Here is a 24,517-nt window from a genome sequence, read left to right as displayed (position 1 = left end):
ATGAAGATCTGTTCCATATGTATGTTCTTTAAAAAAGCAAAATAAAACTCCTCGATAGCTAACTACATTGTACCGCTCAAATGTGGTTGTTCAAATTTACACACAAAATAGTGCTTTTACTATATTGATAGAGACTCAAAAGACTCAAACTGCCAACATTCCAACCAAATTGTGATCAATGGGCCTGATGACAACGCACCAGTTAAATTGGTCTGTGCGCATGGATGGTAATTACAAGTAAGGAGATGTTTATCGCACCAGCTAATCACCAGGTGGGATTAAGATCACACCCTTCATTACACCTCAGAAGGTCAAATCTGTTCAAATTTAACATGGTAGAAGGCCAAGTGGTCATTAGAACTGGCAGATTTTGGTGCATAAAGCACGTTTACCCCAAAATATCAGACTAGGTAAGAATTAGGTGATTATTACCACATCCAGGACAGTCACTTGTAAACATGTGCAATGTGTTTTTGCAAAAGCATTTTCATGCACAATGGAACTCCTTTCAAACATGTCACAATTTCCACATTACACATGTGCTTTAAATGCTTTTTCAGATGATGTCTGATGGCTAAAAATTAAGACAACATGATCAGATGATGGGCTTGCTAACTTACCGGTTAAATGGTTAGAGAGCACCCATGTAGAGGAGACTGTGTTTTCCGAACGTTGTCCATTTGATGCTGGGTGGGATTTAACAAGCTTGCGTTAAACGTCTTTTTCAGTACAGTGTCCTTGTACATTGAGCTGAGCTATTGAAAGACAAACACAGGAATTGTCTACATCATACATCATGATTTCTGTCATAGTTACAGTATTAACAGACACCTTTGGCAACTTTCCTGTGACTTTCTATGAGTAGAGAGAGTGCTTTTGCAGCAAAAATTTGGCAGACAATTCATCCTATGAAGCAAAGGAAGTATAATAACTTGTTGATTTGGTCTTGCTTTACAGCACAACTGTCTCCATGATCGATTGAAATCAATTCTTTAAAATATACATAGAGTGGGCGTTGGACCTACCAAGAGGAATATTTTTCTCTCACATCTTGCTATTGGCTATTTGGTGAATCTTTCCATCTCATTTGGAGGACTTTTTGAACAAGGAACTATCTTACATCTCAAAAGTACCCTGAATCAGCACAGATTTAGGCTCGGGTTTACTAAGCCTTTGTGTTGTCCTTAAGTCACGCAAGGAGATGCAAGGACACAAAGGGTTCAGTAAGATTTACAAAGCCACACAAGAGGCAATTTGCACTGCCTTGTGTAACTTGGTAAAGAAATGTAGCACGACGCAGCAACTTGCGCTGCTTGGATTTACATTTCATAGTGGTCAGCATTCCATGGGTGGAGCATGGGCGTTCTCATGCATCCACCCGTGGAATTTGATGCAATCCCAGATTTACTGAAATCAGTGAACCCGGCATTGCTCCAAAATGGTACCCCCTACACTGACCATGGTGTAACAAGGGGAAATATGTTTATTTCTCATTGTTATTTCCCCTTTCCACATGTTCTGCATTCTGCAGGACACATAGAAAGAGGAAATTGCTTCTTAGGATAATCTTTGTGCAGAAAGGTTTCCGTTACTGCACAAAAACACTCCAGGCCGTAACGGAGGCACCCTTGCACCATGGCATAAGGATGCCTGCATTGGTGCTATCCAGCATATAGTGCGCCCCAGCTAGGAGGGAACAGAACTGCTCCATATCCTGGTAGATATAGTGCATTTCTTTTCTCTCCATTTTACGCAACATAGCACAAGGACTTTGCTTACTGCACTATGTTGTGTGAAAAATGAGTAAATATGCCTGTAAATTCCTCATCATACACAGATTGTATACATAATGTACTCCTATTTTTGTTTTAGTTCATTACAGCGCCATGGTTTGTAAAAGGTTTTAGTCTCGACCCACATTTTGTCCGATTGGAGTGCTCCATATATCTGATTAAACACATTAATAAGAATGGCTTTAATATGCTAAAATAGAAATCCACAAATGCTGTGTGCACACCATGCACATTAAAGCCAGACCTACTGCCATTGCCAATGCTTGTTTAGATACTGGTTCAGGCGCACTGCTGCCATTTCTAGGCGCTGTGCATAACAAGCACTACCCAATTTAGTAGTAGTCAATGTTCTGTCCTACGAAGGATAAGTTAATTCTCCCAGATTAGAAACTCTTGCATTTCACTGCAGATATCACTAGTAGGCACTAACACAGTCAGGACATTTACACTTAGCGGTGTACCCCAAACCAGGACATGAGGATGCTGTTTAGAATAACGAGTTTGAACTTACCCACAAAACAAACAGAAACTTTTTAAATGTAAAAAATTTTAAATGTAAATTGATACTTGTATAGCACACTCCTCACCCGCAAGGTTCACAAGGCGCTTGTACGAATACCGCTGTGGAACCCATCCTGGCTTTACCTGTGAGGTGCCCACTCCTGGGCACCCCCAAGGTGGAGGCCAGGCATCCTTAGCATTGTGGGGGCCGTTGTGGAGATTAAGCAAGCTATTGCCCAGAGTTGCAGAGTGGGACTCCATGATTGAAATAGGCACCGAGGCGAGAATTATCAGGTCCGTAGAATTTTTGAGCTCAACCCGCCGAGGCGGGGAATTGAATCCTGGTCCCGGCTAGACCTCTGCATCAGGGTCTGCCGCTCTAACCATTGAGCCACACTTCTCCACTTTGGGACCATAGGCTAAGATTCCCGAGTAATATAAAGGTTATAAGGCTCATTAGTAATAACCTCATCTCTAAATAAAATCTACATGAAATGTTCCGCAAAAAACTGCTATATTTTCTAAAGACCATTTCCCATCTGTGCGCTCTGGAAACACACAAACTAGGTTATTGTCAGATTGCTAGGCGGAAGCTGGCTAGCTGGAAGTAACTGTTTCGGGGATCAGCAGATGAATATTGGACAGACAGCTGGGTGTCAACGAGTTGAACTAAAGGTGATCCAAATTAAACCCGCTAAAGAACTCAGAGCCGTTTTAAGGCATGGGCAAAGCTGGCCCAGCCAGAGCCAGCTCTGTTCTGAAGGAAGTCTTGCCCTGATGACCTTGAGCCGTTCTTAAACTTTAAATACTGTTTTCCTTTACTTTTTATGTGAGAGATAAGGCCATACAATATTCATAAAACCTTACATATTAGAAATAGGACCGGTTATAATGATTTTTTGCAAACAAATATTAATGAGCTGCTGGTGCATTAAATATTGAAAAAACATGTCACTATCCCTGAATATTAGATGTAAACATATTTAGAATGTGGACCAGTGTGTCTATGCATTGGCCAAAGAGGGCACGAAAGAGCGGAAACAGGATAATTAATTCGAAGCTGTCCCAAACAGGTGTCCGCAAAATACCTTTCGCCCAGGGCCCACAAAATCCTTAAAATGTACCTGAAAGAACTACGGGCCTCATTTATGAAAAGTGACGCATTGCTGCGTGAAAACAGCGATGCGTCACTTTTTACTGCGCACTCCTTGCGACACCAATGATGCGTCATATTTAATGTATGACGCATCATGTCGCAAGGAGTTACAGATACGTCAGTATTTCTGACGTATCTGTAAGGGCAAAAGTGACGCATTGCTGGAGTGTGCCACAAAAGTGACGCAACTCCAGCAATGCACCCTTTCACATGGGGCAAGCCCCATGTGAAAGGGCCTGCGTCAGTCTTACGCCTGCTGTGAGGCAGGCGCAAGATTTTGACGCAACTGTGTCCTAAAAGTGACGCAGTGAGATCTCATAGATTTCACTGCGTCACTTCTACGACCCTTCCTTGCGTCAATACGCCCCCCTTGCATACATTTTACCTGGCGCAGGTATTATGTGGCGCAGGGGTTTACAAAGTGACGCATCTACCTAGATGCGTCACTTTGTAAATATGGTGCAACAAGGCACATTATTTACGCTGCTGGTGCGTCACAAAAAGTGACGCACCGGCGGCGTAAAAGTGACGCACGGCCTCATAAATGAGGCCCTACATATCTTCAGAGCCAATCCTGTTTAACTATTACATCCATCTGTCAATTGTTATGGAAAGTGAAAGGGTAATTAGAACATTGGAATGTTGAGATGTCTATTGTTGTTTATATTCCTGTCTCTCCCTGTTTAATTTACAACATTCTATCCAAATATTCTAAAAGCCTTATATGCCTCTGCCTTAGACTATGCTGGTTGTTAAAGGCCCGCACCCTCCTTTGGATGTATGACGGTACAACGCGTGGTATTACCACGCGTACCGTTATAACGCATCTTTTACAATGCAAGTTGTTACCACGACTTGCGCTGTAGGGGTGCGGACTTAGGAATAGTTAAATTTACTATTCCAACACCAGCCTACGTACAGTAGGGAAGGTGTTGGAATAGTAAATCTACTATTCCTTATCCTTGAGCGCCCTCCAGCGCAAGTCGTGGTTACGACTTGCGTTGTAAAAGACGCGTTGTGACGGTACTGCGGGGTAACATCCGCGTTGTAAAGATGTTCCCCCCCCTCCTTTTAGTATTCACAGCCATCCACAACTGGTATACTCCTCAGAAGCAGGCTGTAAGGCTATATTAGATGATTGGTGAAGCTTTGCCGCTGCCCTTATATGAAAGAGTTTATTCCAGTCACTGTCTATTTTTTTCTGAAAGGCTTAACCACTTAAATTCCCTGATCTACTCTCAAACCTACTCACTTCATTACCTGCACCATATGATGCTGAGTGCAACCATGACATGGCTTTTACCACCAGTGCTCGGATTAACAAGCATGTTATGCAACGCGGTGAAGTTGCTCTGCTGGTTTGCATGAAAGGGACAGAGCAGGACTGCAACATATTTTCAAAAGAAATAGTTCAGTTATTCTTTCTCCCAGCGTTGGCACACTTTGGGCTGCCTAGTGCCAATGCAGGCATCCCTGTGCCATAGCGCAAGGGTGCCTGTGTGATGGTCAGGATAGTTTTGTGCAGGAAGGCGCACCATTCTGCACACAAATTATTCTTTGTAGATTACAGCACACATACAGAAAGGAAACAAAGATATAGATCTATGCCTCAGGCTGATGCACTATTCTGGTGCAAACCTATGTCTGCAACTCTCTGTAAATATGCGTTTGCAGACAAATCTATAGGTGAATGCATGAGAGCACCCATTAAATGCCTCCCTAACTCAAAGTAACACAAGGCGGCACAATAGGCTGAATTACTTTTTTTACAAAGCATCACAAATAGACACTTGTACAGTATACTAAATTGGATTTTGCTTTTGAACTACATCAAAAAAGTGATGCAAACCTAATGCAAACTCTTTGAAAATGTGGGGCCTAATTTGCACTCCCCTTCACAATGTGCAGTAGGGCATTTAAACGTAGATATGGAAACACAAAGCGGAAAGTCTAAGTTTTTCAACATGGTGGCACATGTTTTAAAATGCTTTTAACCACATAATGTATAAGAATAGGGTATAAAGTCCCCTGAGAGCTGCAAGATCAGGCTTTTTTAACATATATTCTAGAGAAACGGGTGTGTAGTTCTGTCTTAACCATGTGCTCATCTCTCAACTGCTTTCTTTTAAATATATGAAAACATCTTGGGTCTTTTCTCTTGGTATACAGCACACCGGTTTTGGTTCATCATTACAAAAACCTCTCCTTAGACTCACCACCAGATCACTGCATTTTTGATGACTCTATTGAAAACAACGGATTGCCAGTCACTGTGAATTAATTTAGCTCATAAAACGTACGACATGTGCATCAACAGGGCGAAGTAATGTACACTCCTATAAACTGTGAGTAACAGTTTGCAAGGAGCACTGGTTTTTGTCCCATATGTCCGAATCCCTCTGGGGGTCCGTGAGGTCTACTCAGGTGGTCCAAAACTGTTTTACAAAATTAGATCGTAACAAAATGTATGTAAAATTAATAAAGTATATGCAAATAGTGGAGCCGAATCGAAAATGTGAGAATATTTTGTATATTTGATTGTGAATTGAGCAACATATTTCAATGTCTGAGCATTTGTTTGGTGTTTGTATTTTTGTGTTTTCTTTTGAGGTTCAAGTCACAGAAATTGCTTAGGCTGGGGGTCCCCAGCTTCGAATAATGTCTCAATTGGGGTCACCGGATTCCAGTAATGATTCAGCGGTGGTCCACACAAGTCAAAAAATTAAGAACCGCTGCTTCAGAGTCACTGGTAGACAAGGTCACTTCGTGAAAGAATCTGCAAAACCATAATGAAGCATTGATTCACAATAAATCATAAATGTATGAGCATACAGTGATATGCCTATACAGTACAGAGGTTTTCTACTGTACAGAACCCCGTGGTGTTTCTGCACAAAGATTTGGGGTTTCGGAATGGCGGAACTCATATATATTGTAAATTTGTAATTGCCAACTTTCCAAACTTTTGGCTTCATTTTCTAACCCAATTTGTGCCAAGTCTCTGCAGCGTAGAAAATCCAAATGCATAAATATAGTTAGAAAATGTGTTAAATTTCACTAAGGTCTTCTTTCCTTTTTTACAATGTAAAATATGTTTTCCAGGTGACGTCTCCCCTGCCCTCACACATACTTAAAAGATAGGCAATAATTAAACATTTTCACACAAGGTCTGCAGCAGCAATCCACTGCTCATCCAGGGGCCATATTTTGGAAGTGCCCCGGGGTGAAACGTGCATTTGCACCCGCTTCGCGCACCCCCAGGTCACTTTGATATTACAGAAGCAGACGCAGACGCTTGTGCATCTCCTTATGTAATAACGATAGCGCTGCAGCACACAAAGCACCAGCACTATCATCAGAGGGCATTCACTCATGTGCATCGGGGTGTGGCCCCATGGAAATGAGGGAATCCCTTTGCCTCTGCACCTGCGCCGTATTATAGACATGGGCGCAGAGGCAAAGATGCTGTCAGGGTGCACACTGACAGTGCGCCCCTGACAGCAGCCCTCTGGAGGGGGGAAGGGGTCCTATGGACCCCAGGCATCCCCTTGCAGGCATGTGCAGTCACTCACTGCAGCCGCCTGCAAGGGGATCTCTAATCCCCTTTAAAATGCAGGTGGGTAGCCTCCTGCACAGTGAAAAAGCAAGAGGCTGCTTCAAAGCTACTCCGTTTTTCACCCAAATGCCCCCAGGGCAGCGCATTCTATGTAATAAAGTGCACTTTCCGTGTTTGCGCCCGGTGCACTTGGTTTAAGCCCTTCGCGCGGTGGGAATTTCGCTGCGGTACGAGGGGGGGCGGAGTTGGGCGTGGCGCTCAGGTACTCATGACGGCTCCCGGCCATCATAAATCACTGTGGACGTGTGCTCATGACGGCCGGGAGCCATCAGAACTCTGCCCACTGATTAATTCTCCTGCACAGGCGGGAAATTAACCACGCATGGGCAACGTTCTGACGGCTTCCGGCCATCATGAGCACACGTTTACTGTGACTCATGATGGCCAGGAGCCGTCATGAACACCGAAGGAGTTAAGGTGCACCATGCGTAAACAGGGAAAGTGCGCCCTATACATAATAAGGCCCAGGTATATATTTGGAAATGCAATCAACTATCGGGAAGGCACTCTCTATGCTTGTGGAAGTGCGCGCTTATTACTGCCATTAATTTGACTGAGCATTGGCTCCACCAAGTACAGTAAATCGACCTTGACTTGACTCTAGCGCCCACTCTGCAAGGCCTAGAGGTAGAATTAGAAATGTGCCTAGTAAGTACATTGGCAGGTTAAGTAAATGCACTATTTTCAGCAATGACCCTAGTTGAAGTAATTTTAATTTGAAATAATAGTGGCTCGAAGTAACGGTGTTTGAAGTGATGGCGTATACCCATTTGTGATCACCCACAAAGTCAAGTAGCTGTTCAGCTCATCTGCATTTCTATTTCGCCCCACCCCTTCGAAAGATACAAGCACATTCCTGAGTTTCATGTGTAAGCAACACAAACGCATGCAAAACTGACTGACTGTAAGCACCTTGCTGTGCTGCCCTACGCCAAAGTGAAAGGGCAGAATTGCACCATATTTATGCACTATGCACCATATGTATGCAATATGGTGCATTCCTGTCCTTTTTCCCTGCGCTTGTGTCATTTTGGCAGCTTAGCGCCAACATAGGCACCCCAGCCTTGCACCATACTGCAAGGGTGGCTCCGTTGCATGCAGGATTGATTTTGTGCAGGATGGGGCACCTTTGTGCGCAAAAACAATCCCAAGAGGCTTTTTAATTTTTCTGCAGCACACATTGAAAGAGGAAATACCGAGGACAAAGAAAGAAATTTGTCCTTGTTATGCTTCACCTCAGGAGGTGTAAGGATTTGGTGCTTCCCCAGGTTTACATGATTTTGTAATTCTGGGGCAGTATCAAAATCCATGGGTGTTCCTTGGGAAAACCACCCGCAACGCCCACGGAACACTTCCTGGATGCAGAAGAAGGTGATGCAGCGATTTGCGCTGCATTGCCTTACTGAATATTTATGAAGCCGCTCAAATCCACACAGGGCGGCTTTGCGTGGCTTCATAAATCCAATTCAGAGCTCTGCGTCACGCATGTACCACTTTACGTGGTGTAAAGTGATGCAGGGCTCTCATCAAACAGCAGTAATTTAAGGCCTCACTCAATTGCGATTGCAGCTTTTTAGTTCACAGCAACAAATAGCGTGATATGTCATATACATTTATCTTGTGGCGCTTAATCCAGTGCGACCGTTTTTCCAGATTGTAATTTAAACTAAAAATGGCGTTTTATTATTACTCCACTCCTATTTCTTCAAACCGTGTACGTTTCCTCTATTCATTCCAGGTTTAAGTGAATTCAGTCGGCGGAACCTTATCCGCAAATGTCTATTTTCTACTATAAAGCTGTGACATGAAAGCATTCAGGCACAGCTGCAGAAAAACATAGCTCTCTTCAAAAATTGCAGTTACACGGTATAATGTATCCCATCAAAAGCTAATCATGTACTGACTGTGTTTCTTTATTTTCATTTTAATAGCTATTCAACCATTTTATCTTGTCGTGGAAGAGTCAAGTGTTATTGTGGTTTACTGTATTAATAACACACAGATGGCGGCATATCACATCTATTTCAGAAATTTGAATGTTGAAGAATATTTCAATCTGGTGACTCTGGCATAAACACAATAGTGCTACAAATGGTATGGCACAGAAGTTCTGAAAGGAGAGAGTTGTGCTGATGTGTTTCTGAAATGACAAGTAACAGAGGGTTATTGCTCAGTCTTTCATGAGTGATGTGTCATGGTGCACTCTTTCCAGGGGGCAGGTGATGGGAGCCACCTCCTGCTTGATCACTTCTTGGGGGAAGGATGTTGTAATCTTGCCACATATATATTGCATTTTAAAGTGTGTACAACAATTGGCAATTCTTGATTGAGTCCGGCTACTTGGCACAAACACAGGGAATTCCTTTGTTTTCTGCGTTAGATAAATTTTTCTCTGAATCATAACAGCCTTCAATGTGATTCAGAGAAGATTTGCCGTGTGTGACTAGTGAATAATTAGTGAATGCACAAAGGATTTTTGATGATATTGAACTCCTGGGATATTTGCCTTTGTACTATGCCTGATGAGCATCCTGACAGATAAAAACTACAAAAAGAAAGTTAGGTTGACGGGAAAGTTCTTAGATGGACCCAATGTGTTGGTCCCTATAGTTTGTGTAAGATTCTAAAGGTACTCAGGATTTCGGATTCCCCTAGAGGGGACCGAGGAATATAGCCAAAATATAGCTACATTCTATTTTTGGGAGGGAAAATGGGATAAAAGTGCTGCACAAGAAATATCATTTTTTTTCATAAAAATGGCATCAACCAAAGGTTTGAGGTGCTAAAAATCACAACTTTCCCAGCATTCAGAAACAAGCAGAGCTGAATCAAAAACATTTTTTTATCACTGTTCTGGCATTTTTCTATGAAGTAGTAAATTTTTGCTAATTTTTGCGCTATCAACCTACTCCCAGTTTGTGGTGGAAACAGGTGTGAAGCCCTTGGGGTATCTCGGAAAGCTATACATTTCTAAAAAGTAGACAACATTCTGATTTCATCAAGGTGTAATTTGAGTACATCTCTCAAGGTTTTACCAAAACATCTAACTGTTGAATTAAAAAAACATTGAAAATGAGTAGGAAAAAATAGTAATTGGTGACAACCTTTTCAACTGTAACCTCTTGTTATAATGGCTCATTTACAAAAGCAATACACCACATGTCTGACAGACATTTCTGGTCTCTGGAATATATAGGATTTGCAGGTTTTTATTTATATTGATTTTTAAAATGTATATGGCGAACGAGTTATCCCCAAGGGGACCCATACAATCATGTGATTCAGAGAGCAGTTTTCATAATGTCTTCTTTCTTGCTCGCAAGATTACGTTTGTAAACCACAAATATAGGGAACTCCAATTGGTAATAACAAATGTTTTACTATTCTGTATTCCCACATGTCTCCTGATAAAAATGATACCGGACTTGTATGGCTGGGCCTAGTATGAGTGTAGCTGTGGATTTTGTGTCCTAACTCAGCCTCCACTCTGGGAATCAACCATACCCAGCCAGTTCTGAAAACTAGATACCCAGGTTGTACAGAAACCCATCCAAACCTCAGACTTTGACTAAAGACACACATTTTCCTCACATTTTTGTGGGGCAAATTTCTGTAATCTGTGGGAGCCACAAATGTCCCTACCACCAAGCATTCCTCCACGTCTCCAGATAAAATCGTACCTCGCTTGTGTGAGTGGGTCTAGCACCCATGACATGATATGGCCCAAAACACAACATTGACAGATCACATTTTTCCATTCAAAGCTGACCCTTCTTTTCAATGTAGGTACCACCTAGAGAAACCTACCAAACCCCACATTTCGAAAAACTAGACACCCACGGGAATCCTTGGTTGGATGACTTGCATGGCTCCCATTGGGATTTCTTACCCAGAAGCCATACAAATTTCCTACAACTCAGCATTCTTCCACAACTCCTAATAAAAATGGTACCTCACTTGTGTGTGTGGGCTTAACACCTGCAACAGGAAAAGGCCCAAAACACAATAGGGGGCATCAGTATAGCCTGCAAAACAAATACGTGATTTAGCAATGGGGGTGGCTGTGTTAACCAGGCTCGAGCTCAGCTGCCACCATGGCAAACCTACAAAGCCCAGACATTTCTGAAAGCTAGCTACCTGGAGGAGTACAGGGTGATGTGCCTTGCATTTTCTTAGCCTCAATACCCTGTAAACGTCAAACTTTGCCTAATATTATAAATGGCCTTTGCATTTCTGTGAGGCAAACCTATGGAATCCGCAGGGATCCAGAACATTCCTACCAGCCAGTCCCCACAATTAAAAGCCCTGATAGCTAGTGGCCTTTGTGCTACCCCAGGGGCAAAAACCCTGTCAGCCCCCTGGCGGGGTAGAAGACTGGTTTGTGCCCTTTGGCCAGTGACCGAGTGCAACACTGTACCCCTTTGTTTTGCCCCAAATGCAAAATGCATGGTGTCTAGGGAGCTTTCTACCCCCCTCCCCCAGAGTAGTTTTGAGCAACCTCCCAATTTAAGGAGGGCAGAAAGACATAATTGCCCTTTCTGGGGTGGGGTATGGCTCAGTGCCAGGATACTCCGCACCAGCATTTTGTTAATTTTGGCACCACTTTGAAATCCCGAGTGCTCAGTGGACATTCAGCCCCCCCCCTAGGGGAAGCAAGGTTGGGGCAACCTTCCAATCTGCCCACCCCCATGGGACATAAAGACTGTTGCACCCTTTTAGTGGTGGGGGCATGGTAATGCCCATGGTAGTCATCCCCTACCCCTATGTTTTTTTATCTATATCCCTGGTGTCTAGTGGGCTTTCTGCCTCCTCCTCGCTCCCCGGAGGCAGCATTTTGGGGAAACCTCCAGTCTGCCCCAGGGGGCCGGAAGACTGTTGCACCCTTTTTAGGATAGGACACCCCTATATATTTTTTATAAATAGCCCTTGTGTCTAGTAGACTTTCTGCCCCCAAGAGGAGGCAAACTGGAACAAACCTCCAATCTGCTAGCCATCTAAGACTGTTGCTCCCTTTTTATAGTGGGGACATGGCGAAGTCCATGGTGGGAAGCCCCACTCCTTTTTATTTTTAAATCTACATTCCCTTGTGTCTAGTGGGCTCACTACTCTCTCCCTCCTGGGAAGGGAGAATTTGGAAAACCTCCAATGTGTTCGGGGGAGGGCAGTAAGACAGTTTTCTGTGGTGGGATGCATGGCCATGCCAATTGTGTGCAGCCCCAACCCTCTGTTTGTCTTTAAAAACATATTCCATGGTGTCTAGTGGGCTTTCAGCTCCTGGGGTGGCATATTGGGGGTAAATGCTCCTATTAGCCACCAGGGGAGGCAGAAAGACTAAATGAAAGGCTAAAACTAGTTTTTTTTGGAGGGGGCACAAGCCCTTGCCAATATCCCCTGCCCTGCTAAAATCTCCTGTGCCCATTGGGTGAAACAACTTGTAGAGATACCTTTCAAAATGAGAGATTCTTCTCTTTTCAGTGATACCACCCTCAACTCAATCAATGCATGGGGGCTGAGATATGCCCCCGAACATTGATGCAGTGAAAGTAAAAGAGTCTGATGGGCTCATTTTACATTCACTTTTGTAGTAATGACATTAGCACACCCTGCATGCTGATCGTCATTATGCAAAAAAAGAAAAAGTGCTTCAGGGTGGTCAGGAAGATCTTCCCAACCATCGCGAGCAGAAAATGTAACAAGCATTGGACACCTGCATATTGGCAATTCTTTTGTCATAGTTTATGCAAAACTTTATTGTTTGGGAAGCTGTCATGCCCTCATTAAACCCCCCAAAAAACATTGCCTAAAGGCAAAAGTGTTTTTCGGGTCTTAATTAAGTACACATTACCATGGTACAACTGGCACTGAAGAGAACTACCTTGTGTGGCTATGCTCCTTGTGAAAGGGCAGCATACTGTAACTCACAGTGAAGTCAGTCAATGGCTGAAGTGGGCTAACAATGCCCCTTGATGCATGCTGGAGTAGGTGAAAGAAACCTGTGAATGACACAGTCACAGACGAATGGATGAAGACTGGCTGAAAATCTCCACAGGTAACTATGTTATAAATGATTTTGTTGAAATCAATAGGACTTGGCTAACACAGACCTAAAAAAGCTATTAGTCTGGCATCAGCGGCTAGCCGTGCCTTTGAGAAAGAAGGCAAGGAAGGAAGGCAGGGAGAGGCAAAAAAAAGGAAAAAGGCAAAAACATAAAGAAGGGAAGAACCAAAAAAAAGACTGTAAGAAAAAAGGAAAGAGCTAAAAAATAAAGAAAGAAATAAGGAAAGAGGCAAAAAATGAAAGACAAGAGAGAAAAAAGAGCAAACAAGGACAAAAGGAAAGAGCAAAAAAATAAAGATAGACCGAAAGAGCAAGAAAGAAAGAAAGAAGGAAGGAACAAAAAGAAGGAAAGAAAGAAAAAGCAAACAAGATGGAAGGAGAGAAAGAAAGAAAGAAAGAAAGAAAGAAAGATGAGACAAAAAGAAAGATGGAAATTAAAAAAATTAAGAATACAAAAAAGACAGAAGGAAACAAAAAGGAAAAAATGCAAAAAGGAAAGAATGAAAGAAAGGCAAAACAAAAAGGAAGAAGGGAAGAAATAAGGAAATAAGCCAAACTAGAAAGAAATAAGAAAAAAAGAGAAAAGCATAAAGGATCAAAAGAAAGAATGAAAAGGAAACAAAAGAAGGGAAAAAGGTATGAAAGAAGGAAAGGCAAAAATAAAGGGTAAAACTAAGAAAAATTGCATGAAAAAAAGAAGGGTAGAAGAAGAGTAGAAAGGAAAGAAGGAAAGAAAAAAGGGAAAAACAAAGGAAAGAAGATGGAACGAAGGAAGGAAAGCGGGTTCACAATTTAAAAAATTGGATACTAAGATCCAAATTACACCCACCTATGTTTAAATAGAACTGTTACAAGTTTCCTGCAAATTAACACGATAAAGTTTGTTTTTCTTCCTGGGATAAGTTGTTTACAGAACCAATGGTGGAACTGAGTCCGGGAACACAAGAAATGTAGAATAACAGCAGTCAACTCAAAAGGAATTTATAATAGCATTGGAAGGAAACAGGTACTAATAAAGCTGGAATGTGCCCTGTGCTCATTTCAAAGGCATCCTACTGTCACACCAGCAACACTGGCACTAAAGGGAACTACACTCTGTGGAGATGACCACCCTGTGAAACAGCAAAATGCAGTCACTGAAAGTGAAGTTAACTAGAGCCTTAAGTAGGCTGATCCTTTTCCCCATGATGTATGCGGTAATGGGTGGAATCAAAATGGGAATGACACAACAACAGTCCAAAGGGTGAACAGAGGCTGCTGAAACCCCCCTTTAGTAAGTATATTATGCATATTATTTAGTACTATCAAAAGGTCTTGGCTATTGCCGGACCTGAAAAAGGAATCCCTCTGATGCAAGCACCAGAGTGTCCATTTAAAGCTTCCCCAGTATCAGCCAATGACTGACAGATGCACTGGGGAGGTAGTGCCCGCTGAAAGGGTTTAAGCTAAGCATTTGGAAGCAAAGGGAAATGCTGGTATACATCATCACTTTCTTCTTCACCTGTAAATGAACTTCATCAAAATACTTTATTCGGCATAAAACAATACCATAAAAAGTACAATATTAAAAAAGAGCATTTCAGACATTTTAAAACCATGCTAAAAATCTATATACAGACAATACATGAAATATGACTGGTTCATCACAACGATCATCTCAAAGTGCTAACATAAGTTTTGTTGGATGGATAAAATATTCAGCGTGACCCAAGGGCGCCAAATTTTCCCTGACGTATTTGAGACAGAGAATATGACGGCCCTGGTCCAGGGCCATGCAGTCCAGTATTATCTGCTTGCTTAACGCCGCCTCCAGATTTGTCCATATTTTGATCCAGCATGCAAGGGGTTTCCATTGCAACCTGTCACTGATATGAACAAGACCCAGTTCCTCGTGTGCAATATAGGAAGGTGTACTCTGGGGAACTTTCGGTACCCGTCTCAGATATTTGTTTTCTTCTATTTGAAGATTTTGTGAGCCTTGTTTCGTGCCAGCCCCTCAATTCCCGCCTTTATCTCTCCCAAGGAACAGATTATCTGACATGGACTCACGTATTCTGGTTCTACTATGATCAGATCAGCGGTACTGCCATAATTATAAAGGCCCTGGTAGTGCTCGTGCCAGGTTTCTGGCAAAATATTGACAAGCCAACTTGGGTTTATTTAGATCCTGAAAACACGGTTCATTAATAACTTTCCAGACAGCGGTCGAGTCCTTTGACTCGGCCGCTTCTCTCAGGTTCTCCCAGGCCTGCTTCTGCAATGCGGTCTTACGGCATTTCAGTGTCTTTTTGTACCTCGCCCTACAGCTTGACACCTTCATCCTATCTTTGGGTACGGATTTTTGGGCTAACTTCAGTTCCTTCAGCGCGAGGGTACATTCATGATCAAACCACCTGGGGGTGTTAGGATCCTTGTTCGTCTTTGTACTCCTAAGCAGGCCATCAATTTGTTTGGCGACACCCTCTAATGCTTTGATAAAAACTGCCCCCTCCACTTCTAGATCTACACACTTCCAGACATCGCATTCGCTCTGTGCCAGTAAGGTTCTGTAAAATGCTTCGCTATCGATGTTGACCCATCTTAGACTCCTGCTCTGGTCGGTGGCTTTAATTAAACCACCGGCCACCCTTCGGCAGAGGTGATTTGTCAAATTTGGGTCCCTAATAGACAGAACCAGCGGTTTGTGGTCACTAAAAATGCTAACCTCTATTATAAAACTTGTGATCCAGCACTTTAACGTATGGGTGACAAAAATAAAATCAATAATGGAGTCCCTTCCCCTACCTTTGAAGGTTGGGTTAACAGTGCTGTTTCCCTCCGCTCCAATCAGATCCATGGTGTGTGTTAGGGCGTGACTACCCAAGACCTTGCTCAGTGCCCCTCCCTCCCTTGTGTGATTCAAGTGCCACCCCTCTGCCATTGGGCAAGCCGACCAACTTCCCCCGCTAATTTTTAGAAAGGGGCACGGGTGACAGTTAAAGTCGCCCGCTAATACCAGCTGAGAACTAGTTATCCCTTGCTCTTCCAATCCTGCCAGTCGGGCCCCCAGTTCGGTTAGACATAAAAGGGGTTGTCCTGCAGTGATGGCATTGTAGAAGTTAACAAGGGTTAAATTAAGGCCCTTGTTGTGATACGTGATTCCCAGCATACAGTCCGAGGCCCATCCCAAATCATCCCATCTTCCTTGTAGTCTCAGGTCAACATAAGTGGTCAAACCATCTTTTGCACGCCCCGAGGATGACTTACGTGCTGGAACAAAAAACATGTTATATCTTTCTAAAGCGTGGACATTACTATGTACCTCCCATGTTTCTTGTAGGAGAATAATATGGTATTTCTTTATATAAGTTAACCAATTATGATTTTTGATTTTAGATGACAAACCCGCAGTATTCCAGGAGATTATTTTAATCTCTCCCGGTGTTGGGCTACCTGGACTATCAGTTGTGGGGAAAATATATGTTCCGGAAGGTTCACCCAGTTTTCCTGCATTTCCCACTGGGCCCCTCTCGCTAGGATCTTCGTCGCTTACGTTGAGGCTGGGATCGTCTAGCAGTGTAATGCCTATCCCTCCTAGGTCTCCTGATTGGGGCAGCCCCTCCTGTGTAGCACTATTCTCAGATGACGACTGTCGTGTCAGTCAGTCTATTTCGTTTAGGACTGAAGCGCTGTGAAGAGGTGCGTATCGGTTAGTTAGCGGGACTGTCCAACCCTCCCATTGTGGTACAACTAAATTCTGCCTATAGTCACATTGCATATTTGTGCGCGTTGTGTCCCTATAGAAGAAACCTAAGGGGAGCAATTTAATACTAGACCCACTTTCTCCCTGGAGTGGACCCCTGTGTTGGTTGGAAAGAAGGTCACTTACTAACTCTGGATGTCTTAAATTTGGTATCACGCAGTCGCCTGGGAAACTCTTCCTACTACTTCCAATCCAGGCGACCCTCCTTGCCATCAAAATATGCCTATGGTGTGTGATATTGAAACCTGTCTTTTTAACCAACCAGTGAGCAGTCTTATTAATGAGAGTTTGCGGGGTTTCTTCTCTGTTGCCCCTACACGCCGTGACCCCTGTCAGCACCAGTGTGTAGGGGCATGAGGCTGGGGGAAGATCCAAAATCGGTAGGCCCCGGGTGCGCTGCACAGGGTCTGCCGACATTGGCTCTATTTCATTATCTGTTACCCCTCTTCCCTCAGGGTACTTGTGGACTGTGTCGGGGTAAGGCTTGTAAGCTGGCCTAGAACTGCTTAAGCCTTGGTTAATCCCGTTAGTGGTTCCCACCAAAGGAACCTCACTGACTCCGTCAGGCTGCCCACAATCTTGAGGCCCCCCCTGACCATCATTGCTTATGGCTGACTCAGGGTGTGGTGCAGCCTCTGACACCCCCTCCCCAAGCCCCATGGGCGTGTAAGACACACTACTACCGTGCACACATAGCAGGGAAAGTTTCTCCTCAATCGTCTTAATTTTCTCAAACACAGGCCCCAGGTGGGTAATTAAAAGTAATTCCAACTTCGGCCATAGTGCATTTTCCACTCCCTGATCCAACTCCATCTTCCCACAGTTTTGACACTATGAGCTGACTATGGGTCCCGCTGGAACTTTGACCCTACTCGCCTTTGACACACCCCTCTGTTTTGGCTTGGATTTCGACGGGTACTACCCCCTGCCCCCCGATCGAGTATCCCGGGCCCTGGTGTCAGCTAAAGGCGATGCCATCTGTAGTGTGCCTGCCGCTTTTGTGGCCCTCTTTGATCATGTGACCACCTCTCCACCATCCCTGGATGTGATTCTAGACTTGATTTAACCCCAGCTGCTACCAACTCTCCTTCCCCAATCCCTACCCCATCAATCAACCGAGGGATTGGGTAGGCGTGCCCCTCCACCTCTTCAATGATAAACTGAGACTGATGTAAATCAGTGATGGGCGAATCAGTGGGGTGTGTTGGTAAACTAACCGCTTGTGCGATATGGGTTGCATGAACTAGGGCGCTAGTACTGTTGCTGGAATTTGGTTTGGGCTGACCCTGGGAAATCCCTTTATTTGGAGATTTGCACCTAGCTATTGATCCCATGGATGATCGCTTATGGTCTAAAATTGTGTCTAGCGATAGTCTCTTTTCTGTGAGCTGGATTCCGTGAATTAGCAGCGACTCCGCTCTTGTAAGAAAGGCATCAAGAGTCCCCTTTACCCCGCTCCCTGCCACAGCACGTATCGCCCTCCGCTTACTCATACTGGTGGATATTTAAAATAAAGAAGAATAAAAAAATCCTATATATAGTTTGTGACTTAGTTTGATCTTATATTACACTCAGTGGTGGAGAACTGAAAGCTGAGGAGAAATCCACAAGGATAATGCCTCAAAAACAACTGCTAATCCGGTGTAGTTCTAAGCTTTTGCCCCTAAGTGTCTTGCTGACTTAAGATCATCCGACAGCCCTCCTAACTCTTAGTACTACAGTACAGAGAAGCTGAGCAGTATATACAGAGCAGTCCGCGTGTTCCCTCCCGAAGTCTTTTAGTCCGACCGTGAAAAGTTGCCCTGGCTGTAAACGCAAGGGGGGTGGCCCAGCCCAGTCTCCTCCGGGCTACGACGGGCGCGGACGGGCCTGCCCGCGCTGCGGGAGGCAGAAGATGGTTTTAAGCAACCCCCCGGCGCTTTAGGATGACACAGATGACAAGTGCCAACACGGAATGCCAGTAGTTGGAGTCCGAATCCTAGGCCGCCCGCGTCCAGGCCGGCGGGACCAGCGGGACGGCCGTCAGGGCAGGGGAAGGCGCAGCAGCGTCGTGTGGCAAAACCTCAAGGTAAGTTTTGTACCAGGCAAATACAAAAGTACAGTAGCAGGCAGAAAGAGTCCCGCGCTGCGGGAGGCAGAAGATGGGTTTAAGCGCCCCCCGACGCTTTAGGATGACGCAGATGACAAGCGCCAACACGGAATGCCTGTAGTTGGAGTCCGAATCCTAGGCTGCCCGCGTCCAGGCTAGCAGGACCAGCGGGACGGCCGTCAGGGCAGGGGAAGGCAAAGGAGCATCGTGTGGCAAAACCTCCAGGTAAGTGTTGTCCCAGGCCAATACAAAAGTACAGTAGCAGGCAGAAAAAAATCCCCTGTAAATGAACTTATTATGGGATGGAGTGGTTTGTCAACAACGGTTATTGAAATATGGTGTGCATAACAGGCGTTATTGTTTGTCCCATTGTGAGCAAAGACAATAAAGTACATAGCAGTATCTAATTATACACATTATATCTGAAGGAATCAGTGTGCTGGAACATCTGAAGAATAAAAAATGCACGGCATCTTTACATTGAATAAGAATCCTTTACATCCATATTCAGGTCTTCATCTAGTAGCATGTTTTGCAAGAATTATCAGAGATTCAAACTATACAGGTAAAAGAGCATTCTATGCTTCCAGGAAAAGCCATTTCATTTGTGTGTTTGTTATCCATGATTTCTGATCAAGCTGCAGATTTAATTGTGTCTGCTACTATGGTGTACTCATCATATTAAGAGGCTGTATCCCCTTGGCAACCCCAAAGCAATTCTAGAAAATTAGCTATGAGGACATATCTGTGTAAATGAGCCTCTGTTGATTCAAAGTGTTTTTTTTACCTGACATCTAAGTTCAAGATGAAAATTGGTTTAGGCAAGAGCTGCTTTCATCTGCATAAAAACAACAAAATGATTGAATGAATTAATTAATCTCAACCACTGGTGATCATTCAGGCCTCATTTTAAACCATCGTTTTTCGCCCACTATGCCACTCCAGGCAGAGCCTTCTCAAATGTAAATCTGTCTTTGTCCTCCTCCAACAGGAGAAGTCCAGCCTGAACGGCCTGGAAAGGTCCCCTCCAGACAAGGACACAAGCAACTCTGGACCGGTTTTGACCTACAAAGGTCTCATTAGTCAAGTGTAACTTGAGTCCTGTGGCATTCTATCTAGAGTGCCACAGGACTCAAGTTATACTGGTGCTACATCTGAACCCTCAGCATATACTACTTTTGAGTTGGTGAACCTGATCCAAGATGCGGTTCATGAGGCTGAGGCTTCTCTTCTGCGATGACAAAAATCTGTTATAGTCCTATTGTTACAGCATCATCCCAACCTTGACCGGCACAGGAACTTTATATCAGGACCCTCAAGTTTCTCCTACTTTCTCTTTCAAGCTTAAGCCAGCAATAAAAAGAAAGGCATTATATCAGATAATCTACACTTAAATCCACAGGTTTTCTTATTCGCTCCAGGTGATTGCTATAAATTAAGAACATATATTCTAACAACCGGTCTTTTACTCTCAAAGGTGTGACTTTTCATCTAATAATAGGGCTTTAAAACACACTTTCTATAATGTTCTCTCTTTTGACTTTGCAAGACCAGAATGGTCATACCAGCTCCTGGAAAACTATATTTGGAATTTATTTTTATAGTGCTTTATCTGTGAGTAGCATACTTTGAACATGCACAAGTTATAAAGGCTCTGATACTTGAATAACTTAAATTGTAGAATGATGTCAGGAAAACGCTCCTGGGGCCACAGCCTGTAAAGGGTGCACTGTTCCTGTTTGCACCATGGCACACCTTTAACTAGGAACAGATAATGAACTGCCCCCAGGAGCGGCTCTTTGAAGTAGTCGCTATGTCTTTCACAGTGCGGGCAGCACCCGGTCTACTTTACAAAGGTGGACAGAGAGCTCTCTATAGGCGGGTGTAGTGAGTGACAGCACACCCTGCAGGGGGATATTTGGGGGGGTCAAAGGGATACCCCTTTTTTACCCTCTCACAGGCCGCCCTCTGGGGATGCACCATCAGTGCACCACCTGACAGGCTGTTTTCCTCTACTCCTGGATCCATAATATGACACAGATGTACTAGTTCTTCCCTCATTAGCATGGGATCACATCCCCTAAGAATCACTCTAGTGCTATCTCTATAACAGAAGGGGCAGCACAAGAGTCTGCAGCCCCCTTCTGCAAAGCCAAAGGGCCCTGGGAATGCAACAGGCATATACACCTCTTTCTAACCCCTGTGGCTCTTTGTGTAATATAGCACTGAGGTTTCTGCAGCATAACAAGAATTAAGGTCAACATAGAGGTTCATGTTCAAATTTCTAAACAATTTAGTGGAGTGGAATTTCCATAATTATTGATATGCTGAAAGTCTGTACTTGATGTTGCACATCCCTTTTCAAGGTTGTTGTCATTCACATTGATGATTGGTCGTTGTTCTCTTCGCCACATCTCCCAAATTCAGGGCCATATTATCAAGAACGGTGTTAAATTATCGTCGCTTTAGTGGCAGGAAACTGCAGCTAAAGCAGCGATAATGGGCTTGATAACATGCCCTTGTGAATTCCCATAGAAGCCCAGGTTCACACCAGAACGCTAAAGCGGCGATAATTTTAACGCCGTTTTTGATAATATAGCCCTCAGCCTCATCTCATTTCGGAGATAACCTTGCACCAACTAATAGGTAAAAGAAGAATTGTAAAAATGTAGCTCCTGGCTTTAACAAGCTACAAGGCTTCGTTAAAGCCAATAGGTCTTGCCTTTGGATGGTTCTAGGCATGCTGTACTGCATCCCGATGCTGTTCAAAAATGCTATTATAAAAGATTTAAAAAGCCATACGCGACTGACTGCATCATTGTGGAAGTGCACACACCAAGTATGCACGCACCTACACATGGCATGAGTGATTTTTTTCTATCTGCCGATATGAGGTGGATTGGCAAACAAAAAAACATATAGTAGGCGAAAGCATTGAGGGGTGGACAACACAGAAGGGGGTCAGCAACACGGAGGGGGAAGCAAGGGGCAGGAGTGAGCAAAGAAACATGGAGGGTGCAGATGTGGGAAACATGGAGGTCAAGAGAAGCAACACTAAGGGGAGAGCAAACGGTCAGAGAGAGGATCATGAGGAGAGCAAACTAGAGAGGGTGAGCACGATGCAGAGGTGGGTGGAGAAGCACATGGGTGAAGCCCACACACGCAAATGAATTAGATGTAAGCTTAGAAATGCAACAATGAAGCCAACCAGCGATAAGTAATGGGCAGGCTCTAACTACACTGTAAGGTAACAAAGGGGTATATTACCAACAACTAGCGATAATTTTTGTCTCTAACTTGTTTAGAGACAAAAATTAGCGCCGCACATCGGCGATTTTTATCGCAGATAAACCTTGCTATTAGCAAGGTTTATCGCAAATGCGATAAAAAACGGCCGCAATGCATGAATATCGCTGAAAAGTCAGCGATATTCATGCATTATCGAGCAAATGCTCTTAGCCATGTTATCCACCTCCCATTGGATAACATGGTGAAGAACTGCTCAGGGCAGGTGTTAGCTTTTGGAGATATTCGCGCTTAGCGCGAATATCTCCAAAAGTTGGTAATAGGAGATAGCGATGTTAGCGACTGTTTCCAGTCGCTAACATCTTGGCACGCCCACTTTGCATGTCATTAGTGATAAATATCACTGACATGCAAAGCGGGGCCCAAGATGGTCGCTATCTCCTATTAGCTGTCACTAACTGGTGTTAGCGACAGCTAGGTAATAGGGAGATAATTTTATCTCCGCTTTCTTGGCTTTTAAAGCCAAAAAAGCGGAGATAAACCCCTTGATAATATACCCCAAAATGTCTTGCAACAGACAATGCATGACCTAGGCAAGAAGCAAGAATAAAGAATTCAGGCAATTTAATGTAGTGTACGAGAATAGACCTGTGCTGCGACCAATGAATGTTAGTAATTACTGCAATAAACAAGTCAGGGTAAAGCATGCCTAGCATTATGCTGGAAAGCACATTACCATCTATATTGATAATACGCCTATCAAGAAAAGCCAGATTATAGCAGATATATTTAAATAGCAAAGGTACTTCTTCTGCACAACCATCTTGCAGTGTCAGCAGGATCAGCAGACAGAAGTACAACATGCATTAAGGAATACCAATCTTTAACGCAGGTTTATATTAAACCACCGCTGATTGGTGACGTTTCTGGGTTTTATTGCACTTCTGTGAAGATGTTTTATTGCTGAAACTAAAACAGGCCTGAAGCTTGCTCACTGAAGGTTCGCTGGCCTCCTACAAGAGGTAGAGCTTCCCTCTTTCAAGAGGTAGAGCTTTTCACTATATATACACAAACAAAGGGCTTTGCAAATCACCAAGTCTTAAAACCATTATTATTTGAAACACCCAATTAGCAATTAAGGGCTGCAAGCGAGTAAATGTAGGTATATACTTTTTATATTTATATTTTAAATGTGGTGAGAAGGCAATCAAAATGTAGCACACCTTACTAGAGAGGCATTGAGGAAGATTAGAATAAAAACGTACACAAGCAAGAAAAAAAGAAATAAGCCAAGAGCGAGGTGATCAGATCCCAGTATGAATGAATGAATGAATGAATTACACTCTTGTATAGCGCATGGCTACCCGGAGGCATCCCAGCGCTTTTAGACCAAGAACCGGTAGGGTATGGTAACGATGAACTAGGTCACAGCATGGCAATGCTTCTGAAACAAGAGGACTTTAAAGTCATTTATGAAGGTAGATAAAAAAGAGGTGGTACACATGGCAGGAGGAAGTGAATTTCCAAAGTTTCTTCACGCTGCCAGAGAAGGATTGAGACATAGGACCAGCTTGCAGTACAGCAGACGGGATATCTATCATGTTTGTGATGCAGTATCGCATCCGCCAAGATCGTAATCAGGCCCATAGTTTTTTTCATTTGTATGCAGATGGTTCGCATAGCAGTGAGCTATGCAAGAGACATTGACCTCTCAGAGATTCAGCTTTTTAGCCGGACAGCAGGGTCAATGTGTGTAGTTCTTTCTAGGATGCACACATATTTGAACTGAGCTCTAGCTGCAATGCGAAGCCATTGTAGCGTTGAAAGCACAGGAGTAATATGATCAAACGTCTGACTTCCAGAGATAAATCGAGCTGCACCCTTCGATAGTTCTGAAAGGGGCAAGATGGCCTAGAGGTAAGTCTGTGAGGAGTGCATTGCAGTAATCAAACATAGAGAGAAAGTGGGCTTGAACAAAAGTTAGATTTTAAATGTTTTAACCCTAATTGGACCAATGAGAAAATCACCATTTAAGAACAACTAGACTGATGTCCATTCTCTCTTTCAGGAAGTTGATCCACAAAGAGTGATTGACAGTGTCAAAGACAGCATACACCACTAATAGCACTAATAGGCATGAGTTCCCAGTTGCAAGGTATTTTTTTTTATATGTCTTTTTATTAGAATTTAAAGATGAACAAAAATAAACAAGGCAGCTCAAACAATACAAATGGTGAAGCGTCCTGCGAGGAAGAAAACATACAACTTTGATACGATCAGCAGTACAGGATGGGGGAAAGCAAGGCGAATTGCGAG

At 43.6% G+C, this 24,517-nt stretch overlaps 1 protein-coding gene across 1 annotated transcript in view; it reads right to left on the bottom strand.

Moving 5' to 3' along the window:
- STPG2 (sperm tail PG-rich repeat containing 2) overlaps nt 1-24,517 on the bottom strand; it is a 2,154,459-nt gene that overhangs the window by 28,702 nt on the left and 2,101,240 nt on the right. The window contains exon 13 of the mRNA XM_078677832.1: nt 621-755. Within this exon, the coding sequence (XP_078533958.1) occupies nt 624-755 (132 nt within the window). The 3' untranslated portion in view covers nt 621-623. The remainder of the gene's footprint in view (nt 1-620; nt 756-24,517) is intronic.

The sequence above is a fragment of the Lissotriton helveticus genome, chromosome 2_1 (assembly GCF_964261635.1).
Source record: "Lissotriton helveticus chromosome 2_1, aLisHel1.1, whole genome shotgun sequence".
NCBI lineage: Eukaryota > Metazoa > Chordata > Amphibia > Caudata > Salamandridae > Lissotriton > Lissotriton helveticus.
Note: the sequence above shows the minus strand (reverse complement) of the source record. Positions and strands in the feature narration are given on the sequence as shown.